This window comes from Apteryx rowi, unplaced genomic scaffold, assembly GCF_003343035.1.
Source record: "Apteryx rowi isolate R43461 unplaced genomic scaffold, aptRow1 scaffold_662, whole genome shotgun sequence".
Taxonomy (NCBI): Eukaryota; Metazoa; Chordata; class Aves; order Apterygiformes; family Apterygidae; genus Apteryx; species Apteryx rowi.
Genome location: NW_020450941.1, coordinates 281,107 through 293,377, shown reverse-complemented (window position 1 = coordinate 293,377; position 12,271 = coordinate 281,107). Strand labels below are relative to the sequence as shown.

At 61.3% G+C, this 12,271-nt stretch overlaps 2 protein-coding genes across 4 annotated transcripts in view; one reads left to right on the top strand and one right to left on the bottom strand.

Annotated features, from left to right (window-relative positions):
- Positions 1 to 3,165, top strand: part of FER1L5 (fer-1 like family member 5) — an 18,566-nt gene extending 15,401 nt beyond the window's left edge. The window contains exons 37-46 of the mRNA XM_026085277.1: positions 251 to 399; positions 471 to 610; positions 1,557 to 1,645; positions 1,726 to 1,821; positions 1,920 to 2,061; positions 2,159 to 2,258; positions 2,351 to 2,547; positions 2,625 to 2,734; positions 2,825 to 2,972; positions 3,061 to 3,165. Of these exons, the coding sequence (XP_025941062.1) occupies positions 251 to 399; positions 471 to 610; positions 1,557 to 1,645; positions 1,726 to 1,821; positions 1,920 to 2,061; positions 2,159 to 2,258; positions 2,351 to 2,547; positions 2,625 to 2,734; positions 2,825 to 2,972; positions 3,061 to 3,165 (1,276 nt within the window). The remainder of the gene's footprint in view (positions 1 to 250; positions 400 to 470; positions 611 to 1,556; positions 1,646 to 1,725; positions 1,822 to 1,919; positions 2,062 to 2,158; positions 2,259 to 2,350; positions 2,548 to 2,624; positions 2,735 to 2,824; positions 2,973 to 3,060) is intronic.
- A 464-nt stretch (positions 3,166 to 3,629) lies between these two features.
- LMAN2L (lectin, mannose binding 2 like) lies at positions 3,630 to 12,177 on the bottom strand. Of its 3 annotated transcripts, none has more exons than XM_026085249.1 (7): positions 10,497 to 12,177; positions 9,969 to 10,051; positions 8,366 to 8,398; positions 7,630 to 7,905; positions 7,419 to 7,533; positions 5,996 to 6,115; positions 3,630 to 5,509 (listed from the first exon to the last, which is right to left on the bottom strand). In XM_026085249.1, the coding sequence occupies exons 1-7, from the start codon at positions 10,588 to 10,590 to the stop codon at positions 5,367 to 5,369; spliced, it is 864 nt and encodes a 287-aa protein (XP_025941034.1). In that variant the 5' UTR covers positions 10,591 to 12,177; the 3' UTR covers positions 3,630 to 5,366. The 3 variants fall into 3 exon arrangements, with proteins under 3 accessions (XP_025941034.1, XP_025941035.1, XP_025941036.1); XM_026085250.1 differs by having other exon boundaries at positions 7,630 to 7,791; positions 10,497 to 12,147; XM_026085251.1 differs by lacking the exon at positions 8,366 to 8,398 and having other exon boundaries at positions 7,630 to 7,791; positions 10,497 to 12,141.
- Positions 12,178 to 12,271: the final 94 nt, after the last annotated feature.

The window sequence follows — 12,271 nt, the reverse complement described above, 5'->3', positions numbered from 1 at the left end:
GGCATAGGGAGATGGTTATGGGTGGGCACAGGAGGACGGGCATGGGGAGATGGTTTTGGGTGGGCACAGGAGCATGGGTATGGGGAGATGGTTATGGATGGGCACAGGAGGATGGACCCAGGGTGGCACAGTGGGGTGGCACAGGGGCAGAGGCACCGGGGCCACCCCAGAGCACCCGAGCAGGGTCACAGGGCCACCATGGCCTGGGGGGTGACGGTGGCAGCTGCCCCAACCGACCCCGTGCCCGCAGCGCCGGCCCCGGGCGCTGGAGGGACCAGCTCACGCCCAGCCGGGCGCTGGAGCGCTTCGCCCGCGCGCGGGGGCTGCCAGCACCCGAGTTCAGCGCCGACGGCGGCGCCGTCACCTTCGGCGGATCCACCTTCCTCCTCGCCCAGTTCGGTGGGTCGGGGCGGCGGGTGGCGGGTGGGCACCGGGGACCGGCCCGCAGTGCGACGGGCTCGTCCTTGCAGAGAGCGGCGCCCCCGCGTACCGGCACCCCGGGGCGCCCCGCGAGCGCCTGGCCCTCCACCTGCTCCACGCTTGCCACCTCGTCCCCGAGCACCTCGAGACCCGGACCCTCTACAACAGCACCCAGCCCGGGCTGGAGCAGGCAGGGCCGGGGGCACCCCGGGGTGGCCCTGGGGACACTGCGATGACAGGGATGGGGGCAAGGGGGGATGCCAGGGGGAACGATGGGGACCCTGGGTTGATGGGGACTTTGGGACAAGGATGGATGCCGGGGGAATGATGGGGTCACTGGAGGTGATGGGGACATTGGGACAAGGGCAGGGAGGGACCCTGGGGCAATGGGGACATTGGGACAAGGAGGGATGCTGGGGGGGATGATGGAGACCCTGGGGCGATGGGGACATTGGGACAAGTAGGGATGCTGGGGGGGATCATGGAGACCCTGGGGCGATGGGGACATTGGGACAAGGAGGGATGCTGGGGGGGATGATGGAGACCCTGGGGTGATGGGGACATTGGGACAAGGAGGGATGCTGGGGGGGATGATGGAGACCCTGGAGGTGATGGGGACATTGGGGACAAGGGCAAGGAGGGACCCTGGGGCGATGGAGACCCTGGGACAAGGAGGGCTGCTGGGGGGGATGATGGAGACCCTGGGGCGATGGGGACATTGGGACAAGGAGGGATGCTGGGGGGAATGATGGGGACACTGGAGGTGATGGGGANGATGGGGACATTGGGACAAGGAGGGATGCTGGGGGGGATGATGGAGACCCTGGGGCGATGGGGACATTGGGACAAGGAGGGATGCTGGGGGGAATGATGGGGACACTGGAGGTGATGGGGACATTGGGGACAAGGGCAAGGAGGGACCCTGGGGCGATGGAGACCCTGGGACAAGGAGGGCTGCTGGGGAGGTGATGGGGAACCCTGGGGACCTTGGGGCAAAGAGGGATGCCAGGGTGGGTGACAGGGACCCTGGGGTGATGGGGACCACAGGGCAGGGAGGGATGCTGGTGGGGGAAGGTGACAAGGACGCGGGGACGGGCGGCTGCCAGTACCCACGCGTCCCCCGCGTCCCGGCGCAGGGCAAGCTGCAGATGTGGGTGGACGTGTTCCCCGCCAGCCTTGGCCCCCCGGGCCCCCCCGTCGACATCACCCCCCGCAAACCCCAGAGGTGAGCGGGACGGAGCTCAGCGGGGAGGGTGGTGGGGACCCAGGGTGACACGGCCCCCCCCCCACATGTCCTCCCCCCAGGTACGAGCTGCGCTGCATCATCTGGAACACGAGGGACGTGGACCTGCAGGACACCACCTTGACGGGACAGAGGATGAGTGACATCTACGTCAAGGGGTGAGCGGCGCCGGCCCCCACCGGCCCGGATGGGGGCAACGGGGGCTGGACCGGGGGGGTTGGCAGCGTGTGTGTCCCCCCCCCCGGTGGCATTGCAGGTGGCTGGACGGGCTGGAGGAGCAGAAGCAGAAGACGGACGTGCACTACCGCTCGCTGCGGGGAGACGGCAGCTTCAACTGGCGCTTCGTCTTCCCCTTCGACTACCTGCCCGCCGAGCGGCTCTGCGTCCTGCCCAAAAAGGCGAGCGGCCCCCCCCCGGGACCCCCCCCCTCCTTGAGGCTTTGGGGGACGGGGACGAGGGCACCTGGCCGAGCAGAGCCCCCCTCCGCCCGCGCAGGAGCATTTCTGGAGCCTGGACGAGACGGTGCTGAAGGTGCCCCCCAAGCTCATCCTCCAAGTGTGGGACAACGACAAGTTTTCGGCCGACGACTTCCTCGGTGAGGCCTCATCCCACCGCCCGCCGGGGCCGGGAACCCCCCACCACCACCACCGAGGATGGACCCCGGCTCCTCCGCGTTTCTTCCCGCAGGTGTCCTGGAGCTGGAGCTCAGCAGCCTTCCCCAGCCGGCCCGGCGCCCCCGGCACTGCACCCTGGAGCTGTTGGGCACCCAAAGGTCCTGGCTGTGCCGGGGCACTCGGGCCCCCCGCTTCTCCCTCTTCCGGCAGCGGTGCGCCTGCGGCTGGTGGCCCTGCTCCRTGGAGGAGGACGGCAAGCGGCGCCTGGCGGTAGGAGGCGAGGGGACGATTTGGGAGAGGGGGACAGCCCAAAACGCCGGCTCCCATCCCCGCTCTCGCGCCGCCAGGGGAAGCTCGAGCTGAGCCTGGAGCTGCTGACGGCGAAGGAGGCGGAAGAGCGGCCGGCGGGGAAAGGACGGGAAGAACCCAACATGTACCCGACCCTCCAACCGCCCCTGTGAGCCGGGGCAGCCGAGCGGAGGCGGGATAGCGGGATACGGGGCCGGACACGGTTAGGAGGATGCCGGAGCTGCCGGTGTTCCCGCAGACGCCCGGACTGGTCCTTCCTGTGGCTGCAGGCGCCGCTGCGGACRCTGCGCTACGCCGTGTGGCAGCAGAACCGCTGCAGGATCAGCGTGGGGCTGGCGCTGTTCCTGCTGGTCGCCCTGCTCCTYGCCTTCGTCTACTCGGCCCCCGTGAGTTTTGGGGGGGGCCACGGCAGCCCCTTCCCACTTCCCGGCTGCCGCGGAGGCCGCCGCAAGCTCGCGCTGTCCCTCGCTGCAGGGCTACTTGGCCATGAAGCTGGTTAACCCTCTTCGGAGCTTGCATCCTTCCGGCGGCGGTGACGTGACCAAGGTGGTGACGGCCGCCGACAAGGCCAAACCCTGACGCGGCGCCGTATCCGGCTCCAGAGAGGGAGTGGAAACATCTCTCCCCCCTATGGGGCCGGTGGACACTGCGACACGGGACGATGCATCATCGAGGGGACACCACGCCGTCCCRTACCCGCGTCCCCTCTTTAATAAAGCCAGACCCAGAGCCAGCCTTGAGTGACGGTTGACTTAGTCGTCCCCCTGCTCCGGGGACACGAGCTGAGCACTGGAGGGGACAAGGAAAGAAGCCATTATTCCGCTTTTGGGGAGCGGGGTTAGGGCTGGTTGCTACTCGGGGCACAGGCAACTTGGGCCGCGGTGCCGGAGAGCCGACGCCAACTCACCGCGCGCTCGACCACGTCATTTTGGGGACGAGCCGCCGCCGGGCTTCATCTTACAGGCGCCTTGGAAAAGCACCCGCAGACCCTCCCGCGTCCAAAGTCTCGGGGGGGCCGCGGGAAGGAGGGCAGCAGGGCCACGTCACACACACACCGACGTTTATTCCAAGACACCGATTACAGTCCGAGGAAAAGGCGCGTTACCAATTTCTGGTCATCAGGCAAAAAAAAAAGAAATTAAAAAAAAAGGCAAATGCCAGAAACTGTTCTTTCAGGCCGCAACGTCGTTGGGGCACTTCCAAACGCGCCCCCCACCCCGCAACACCCCGTTCGCGGCCACCGGCGCCCACGCGGGGCCACGTCCCCCCTGCCACCAGCGTGTCCTGGGTGAGCAAACACCCTGGAAAGCAGCAGGGCGAGGAGGACCCGGCTGCGCCTCTGACACCGGCAAGGACGTCGCTGCGGAAAACGAGTTGGATGGGGCTGAGTTCGATGAGGCGGCTTCAGCCGGGATCGCTCGAGCTGGGCAGGAGGATCCCAGAGCTGTTCCCACGACCGCCGGCAGGAGAAACGCGGCGAGAAGTTCATTCCCCAAAAAAAAAAAAAAAAGGAAAAAAAAAAAGCAGTCACTGAGGTAGGAATAAACTACAACTCCCTGAAAGGCAGCGAGAGCTACGGCTCCAAGAGGCCGGCCGGAGCCTAACTCGCCCCACGCGGCTCCACTCTTCCGCGGCCTTCGGCAAGGCCCAGGACCAGCGCCTGGCTGAGGGAGGCAGCACCGACCTCTCGGAAAAATCTGCCACAAGCCACAACACGACATGCAAACRGCGCCGGGGCGGACGGCGGCGCTGGGATGGGAGGCGTGCGGAGGTGGCGGCATGCTCAGCAGCGGTCCCGCGGGGCAGGGAAGGGGGCCGAGCCCCGAGACGCAGCAGCAGTCGGTAATTCCCAATGGGAATGTCAGCACCCAGCAGCCAGGCAGGTTCCCAGCTCGGTCTGCCTCGCCGCCAGGGAAAACCGTCAGCATCCGATGTCCGAGGAGACCAAACCTCGGCGACTAAGAGGGCACGGAGAGGGGTTGCACGGCGGTGGGGGAATTTGAGGTACAAACAGAAGCAGTTCAGTCTCCAAAGATGGCCTAAGACAGGCGACGGAAAGCATCCCTCGCCGCCGGAGCAGGATTAAAAGCTTGGGAGAGACCCCCTTGGCGAGGAGGGGGCGCCGGGCACCTTGACACGCTGCGGAAAGGGCAAGAGTCACAGGGCAGTGCTGCCGTCTCCGAAGGCGAGCAGACCACCGCACTCCCCGGCGAGGAGGAGTATGATCCGCACCCGGAGCGGCCTGGTTTTGGGGACTGCTGTGGCAAATCCTGATCGGAAAACGGCTCGGGACAAGCCACTGCAAGGGGTTACCGTCCGAGTGCGGTGAGGAAAGCGGGCACATCGCCGGGCTCTGTTCAGCTGGGATCTCCCTCAGCCAGGATTTCACAGCCAAGGTGGCGATTTCTCCCCACGTTCGGTTTCTCCGGATCACAGAGGAAAGACTCGGAGCTGCCAACACCCCCCGGCCCAGCCCGTCCTCCTAAACGACTCACGGAGCAAACTCCCGCTCCAAACGGGCCTTCGGGGGACGACAGGTCCATCCCAGCGATGCTCAGCTCCCCACACACCATGCTGGGGAGCTCCATTCCCGCTGGGAGCAACGCGGGAGTCCCGGAGCCTGACAAGAAACGGCAGCCGTCCCCACTGGGCTTTTCAGGGGACATGAGGGTCCCTGCCGTAAGGTTCGGTCCATCACRCTCCGGATAGTCTGGGATGGATGGGAGTCGGGATGCAGCTAGCGAAGACTAGCGACGGGCCATCCCGGGYGGGTTCCCAAGTCAATAGAAGTGTTTCCGGCTCTGCTCCTGCCACTTGTTGTAGACAATGACTCCAATGACAATGGCAAAAACCACGGCGACGAGGGAGAAGAAGACGATTAAGAAGAGAGCCAGGCCGCTCATGGGTTCCAGCGGGGCCTCCACTGCACGACAGCGGGGAGAAACAGCCCGTGAACCCCCAAAGAGGCCAGCACAGGGTCAGGCCAAAAACCCGGYGGAGATGTGCCTGCACCGGGTGGCTAATCAACCCACGCCAACCCCCCGTGCACCGTGCCAGGCTCACGCCACGGCGGGGTTTGGCTTCTTAAAGGTCTGAGGACGAGCTACACGGGGCAGCTCATCACATGGACTAGAGGCGTCACGGGGCTGCGAGACCTCAGGGCACACAGGGGCTCTCGGATGCGTCTCTGCAGCCCCCCGCGCAGTGCGTGAGGACAGCTGCCGGTGGGAGCAACGGGGCAAGGACCTCCCGATTCCAGCTGGAGCTTGGCTGGTTTGCCGGAGAGATGTTTCCACTCCACGAGCACCTCAGCTCCACAACCCTGGAGGTCCCACCATCCCTAGGATCGGGCCGGGGGGACCTGCCGGCCCCCATCTCACCCTGCTCTAGGCCAGAGGCTCCTACTCACTTCCCGGCAGCTTCAGGTTGTCCACAACAGGCAGGAACACCTCTCTGTCCCGCTTCTCCTCCTCCGGCGTCCGCTCCACCGTCAGCTGGTAAAGCTTCAGTGAAATGATRTCATGGTTGTCTGGAAGCAGAGCAGAAACAGGTCTTGAGAGGTCACCCGCAAACAGGGCTCCGGCCAGGGAAGTCGGCGCCGCGGAAGGTTAGGATTTCGGCAACAGCCCCAAGGCGCCGGCTTTCCCCTCACAAGGGGGGAACTCACCTCCTGAAGGCAGGGTCTGTGCCGGGCTGCGAGCTACTTTAAGCTACTTAAAACCGAGAAACAACAACCCAAACCAGGAGATCATCTGACTCGAAACCACTCGGCCACCCGAAGGGAATACGTTCGAATCAACCTCACATGACCCTATTTCCTTTTGCTTGCGATCGCAGAGTTATTAGTGGCACAACGTAAGTGCTCCCCGCCAGCCTGCCGGCTCCCAGGGCATTAGGCAGAGATCCGAGGAAGAAAAGGAACTTTTGTTGGAGCCAACAAAGGGCCCAGACACTGGCGATCAATGTGCTTTTGTAGAGGCATAATTTGGATCGGGCTTAAAACCTGCTAAAAAGAGACACAGTGGGGTAATTTCAGGCCTCGTGGCACCGCAAGCAGCGTTGGGAGAGAAGTATTAAACTAGGGAAGGCAGAGCGCTTTAGTTTTCCGTCAAATCTGATTTACATCAGCCCACGTTGCACCACCGTTTCCAAACACACCTGGCTGGTCCCCTCCGCRACAGCAGATGGGATGATAGCTCTCGGGTTACGAAATTCGAAGMGCTACGCAAAATAACGCTCCAGGCACGTCCCGGAGTCACAGGCAGACAGCAGGGCAAGCATCTTGGCGTTTTAACACCCCAGGTGTCTGCAGCGACTGTAGCGCTTCCCACGCCGCCTTCAGGGCTAACCCAAGCACCGTGGGTCACACCACGAGCGGTGGTGATGTTCGACGCTCCTCCTGTTCTCATTCCTCCCAAAGCACCCGTTTACAGCCCCCGATGGCGACGGTCTCCCGGGCTGAGCTAGTGCAGCCACTTCTCTGTCCTGGCGTTAAGAGAGGCCGGCTGAGGTTGGGCCACGCGCCCGCAGCCTGCCGGAGGTTACACTCGGCCTAAGCCAGGCGCAAAGGGAGCTCCAAGCAAAACAGGAAGAGCTGCCTAGACAAAGTGCTCGGGGGAACAACACGCCCCGACGGGGATTTTGGCTCCTCGAGAGCTGCTGCGAGACAAAAGAATGAGGCTCCTGCTCATGGATTGGCAGTGCCAAAGCATGGAAAGGTCCTCAAGCACTTCTGTGAACCCCACCACGTACCGAGCGGCACCTTCAGGCACCCAAAGCTGCGTAAGAGCTGCCAGAGCCGCTTGGGAAACAAGGCTTGAATTCAGCAGTACCTGAGAGGTCTCCAGTGACAGAAGAGGTCCCAAAATAGTACCCGCGGGGCAGGCGCACTCCTGGCACGTCGATGCAGTCTCGCCACTCATGCTTACCGTCGATGTCAATCATCACCTGAAACACAAGAGTCTCCCTTAGCCCAGAGGGGTCAGGCTGGGCCCCGTCACCCGYGCTGCCCCAGGGCAGGGTGCTGCGGCAGGCAGCGCTCACCGTCAGTCTCCTCTTCACGTAGCGGATCACCAGGAAGGTGTCGTGGTTGAGGTTGCGCACCATCGCCGTGCAGCCTCCGAGCTCCGTAGGCCTCCCGTCCCGGTCATGGTCGTACGTGAGAGAACCGTTGTTCACCATGGCCGAGATGTAGGGGAACACGCGCTGTGAGGGGACAAGGTCGCGGATGAGTTTCTCCTCTCGCCCCAGCAGCCACGGCCCGGCTCTATCCGCTGCGGACACCGCCCGCTCCGCGCACACCGTTCGAACCTGCTTCGCCTAACACAGACGGATTTGGGCAAACATCACCACGTCTCCGGGGTCCGACACGCAGATGAGAGCCACAATCAGYCCAAGAGCCCCCAAAACTGCTTCGTTCCCCAGCCCATGCCTCCCCCGCCTAGTCTCAGCAGAAGACAGCAAGATCCCTCTCCATTTCCCAGCCTTCCTCTGGGTCAGCCTCAGCTCCCAAAGGTCCAGGATGGAGAAGAAACAGCTTCCATGCATGCTGCCAGCATCGAAAGCCCTGGTAGGCTTGCTGGGGGCTGGAGCAGCAGGGCTAATCCAGGCCTGGCTCCCAGGCTGGTGCTAACTGAGCTCCCTGGTCACGTAAGGATTTCTGGAGCTCGGATGAGGGAATTCCCTTACTGCGTTCACCCACGCGGCTGGAGTTATACTGACAGGGAGACAAGGCGAAACTAAACGGCTTGGAAAAGGGTAGGTCGGCGCGAGCAAGTACCTGATTTCCCGGGCTGTACCTCCTCTTCTGAGCCTGAGTCCAGGGTTATCGCAAAGCAAGAAAGAGCACAGAAGCAAGACAGTCACAGACCAGAGTTTAGCATCAACCCGTCCCCTGGGAATTTCCTCCCTAGACAGCTCAGCGCACTATCCGCTTAGCGGAGGCTAAAGCAGAGACAGGTTTGGGAGTTAGGTGCCAAATCCCGGGCTACGCGGCCAGGAAACACCACCGACGGAAGAAAGCCGCACCAAGCACCGCCAACACGCTGCGTTTCTCATGGCCACYGGGCAGCACGGCCGCTCGCTCGGGCAAAGCCAGCGCCCCGAGCAGGCGCTGCGATACGGGGACCCGTCAGCCACCACGGACAGGTGCAGGCTGGGTGTTTTTTTTTCTGACTGTTTTTTTTTTCCTGCAGACTGTTTTTTCTTTTAAATACGACCTGCTGCATGTCCCTTTACCCCAGAGAACAGCCGCTGCCCTGCAAATCTACGGGACAGCCTCTCCTCTCCAGCGTTACACTAATCCCCAAGCGCTGTCCCTAACGCTGTGCCAGACGGCTCGGAAAGGCCTTACCCAGGCTCCGATACACGCGCAAAGTCCATCCCTGTGCCAGAGCAGGCTGCTATTAATGTTTGAACAAAAGCTGGTAGTTACTCAACATTTGTTTAGCAGCTCCAAGGTCAGGGCGCATCCGAACTGAGCCCTTCGGCTCGCTCTCCCCAGGATCAAGCTGAAGAATAAATGAGCTCTTGGAGGGTGGGGGCTTCACACCAAACTAACCAGGTCTCGGGGAAAAAAAAACAGTGTTGATGGAAGTAAGAAAAGGTCCAGCTTTGTTTCAAGCGTGACAAAACCGATCCCAAGAGCGGTGCGGGCGAAGCCTGGTTTTAATTGCCTCTGCAATCCCTTCTCCACAGGAAGGGACGCCAACAAACCCCGAGCAAACAGCTGATTCATCAGGAACCCAAAGGTCGCTCAGACGGGCGTTTCTCAAAGATGCGCGTGCATTTTGCTCGTAACCTCCCATGGTTCAACGTCCCAAGACCTTTGAAAAAAATCCCGCTTTCCTCAGAGCGGGAAAAGCGTCCCAGTTTTAGCTGCTGTAAAATGGTTTCACCACGCAGAAAGGCCTGGGGAGCAGGTATCCCAGACGGGCAGCTCGGATACTGCTCTGCTCAGGGTCTACGAAGACCTCGCTCTCGGTACAGCTTCACCTCAGCTGCTGCTCGCTGGCAGCTTTCCGAAAGTGCCGAGAGCTCGCAGAAAAGGCCTGCGCAGGGGTGGCGCGATCAGCTGGTTTCTTCCTGCCCTCGAAGCCTTTTCRCTGCGTAAAGCTGACAACAGATCTAACCCGCAGCCCTTCGCAGGTCTGAAGGGTTATTGCCTTACTAGGAATTGGGAGGAGATACAAAAAGCAGCTACGCAGAGCACGCTGGAGACGCTGCAAAGGAAGCAGAGCAGCATCCGCCAGCACCCAGCTGATCCCCATCGTTTAAGAGCCCCCCCAAAAACCTCTGCGCTACCGACACCTCACCACAGAGTCGCGTTGGCTGCAAAGCAAGCAAYAACCTGCGTTACGGCCCCGTTAGCCTTTCCAGCTCACCTCCTGCTGCTTCTCCTCGTTTGGGTAGGTGTCCACAAACACTCCCAGGCCCAGGAAGTTATCCTTGCTTCCGAAGACGGGTCCTAGAAGGAAGGACAGGTTAATAACAGCAGCAAGGCTAGGAAGGGTTTGCTGCCTGTCCCTTCACGCTGTGCTCCGCATCAGGTAACGAGGCAGGTGTTTTCCAAATGCACAGGGACGCATTTACCCTCAGGTCACATTATTCTGTAGAAAACACATACACAAGTCTTTTTTTATATCTTTTAATTTATCTTTTTACGGGGGATCATCAGGGAAGGCTCTTTCCTCCCCAGCCTTCACCCGCTGCTGTTAGACGGAGCCACGTCACATCGCAGAACAAGGCTCCAAACGCCAGAGAGCAGAGCCAGGCGCTACAGAGCTCCACGCAGCCTTGAACCCTTAACGAAGTATCCGGACCCCCGTGCTCCAGGCAGGGAAGCCAGAGGGCCAAATTAAATCCCCCCACTCTTTGCCAGGCCAGGATTCAGCTGCCGACAGCGTTTTTACCTGGTTGCATGCGGTCTTTGGTGTACCAGATGGCAAAGCCGTCTCCGTTGAGGTTTTTCTTGCCTTGCCCGTGGATTTTAAAATGGACCTGCATCTCCCAGTCTCGGAGGTAACACGGCTGCAAGACAAGGAAGGAGCCGGTGAAGTTAAGGTGTCCCGAAGGCCAAGAGACACCCGGGAACCCGCAGCTTTTCCCAGCTGAGGGTCAGGCTCTGCAGCCGGCTGCACCGTCCCCTGCCCAGCACGACAAAAGGCAGCAGCTGCCTGCAGCTCCACGAGCCCTCAGGCCAGAGAGAGCGCTAATGCTCCCTATTTCCCTTCCCTATTTCCCTTGCCAACAGACCAGTGTTGTCCCATATTTTGGATGCGAGCAAGAATAATTAATCCCCAAAGGCGTCGTTAAGCCGAGGGAATTGGTTGTTACCCAGGGCTATAAAAAGCTAAGAAACCAATTCCGATCTCATGCTATTCTCAGACAACAGCGACTCCAGCAAAATCAATAACTCACACCAGGGAGAAGGAGACTAGAATGAGCCCAAGGAGCAGCTTCAATTTTGGAATTGCAGATGAGCCAATTATTTCCCGAGCTACAAACAAATCGCCTACGCTAACGGGCACAGAACACGAGGAGCTGATAACAGATTCGCTCACACGACGTTACGAAGCCGGTTGCCAGCTTCGTTCCGAAGCTCGCGTGAGCCACAACATTTCACGGGAGCCACGAACCCAAGGGAAAAACCTCCCGCGATATTTTATCACAATAAAAGCTGTGCATCCCAGACTGCGTCCAGTCTCGTAAAATGTTTTCCAAACCACTCCAGAACGTCCAAGCGATCTCACGTGCGCCATCCGAAAGCACTTTGCTGCTATTGAATTTATATAGGGAAGAACAGAGCGATGCCCAAGCCGGGAAACACCGCTCAAAGTTCGAGCAAACTCCCAACGGCTCAGAAGGCGTTCAGGCTCTTACGGATACGTTTCCCTACGCAACAGCAGCGCTGCGACACCGACGCAAACGGGGAGGCAGAACCAGCCACGCAAGGTGGCCTAAGCCCACACTTACCGCCAGAGGTCGGGGGGCAAAAAAGCCACCGGTCTTAACCCCAGAGTAAACTTCAGCCCAAACTATCGAGCTGTTAAACAGACCCTCGCTATCTGCCAGCCGCAGCTCAAGGCCTCAGCAAAGTCCTGAACGGCTGCTACAGAGCAGACGTGAACAGTGAGGCCACGAGCCCTCAAAGCGAGGGACGCGCGTGCGGGAAAGTCATGATCTCACTGGCCTTTCCATGTCGCTAACTAAGAGCCGATTCTGGACAGGTTTCGGAGATAAGAGCAAAGTCCCGGCGGCCGTTGTTCGTGACCACAGCTAGCGATCGCGCCCCGGACTGGAAGCCATCACAGGCGCTCGCGAGCTACGTGCCAAGCTCCCGCTACGGGAGCGCAGGCCCAGCGAGACGACCTTGTCCCTCTGCCYGCCGAGCCGCAATCCTTTTCGCGGCCGGGCCACGAGGGTCATTTGGCAGCTCTGGGCCGGGAGAGCCGGGTCGCTGCACAAGGATCCCTGCTGGCACCGCCACGGCCGAACCTGCGGCTCCGCCAGAGCCTGCCCGCCGCGGCAAGGTGCCTCCGTTACTTGCACTGCTTCAAAACCCGGAGCAAAGCGGGCGGCGGGAGCGCTCCAGCCGCGGCCGTCCGAGAGACGATCGGCAAAGGAATCCCCAAATTCGTGTGTGTGGTGGATGTGCTCCCCCCTCCACTCCAGCCCCTCGGAGCCG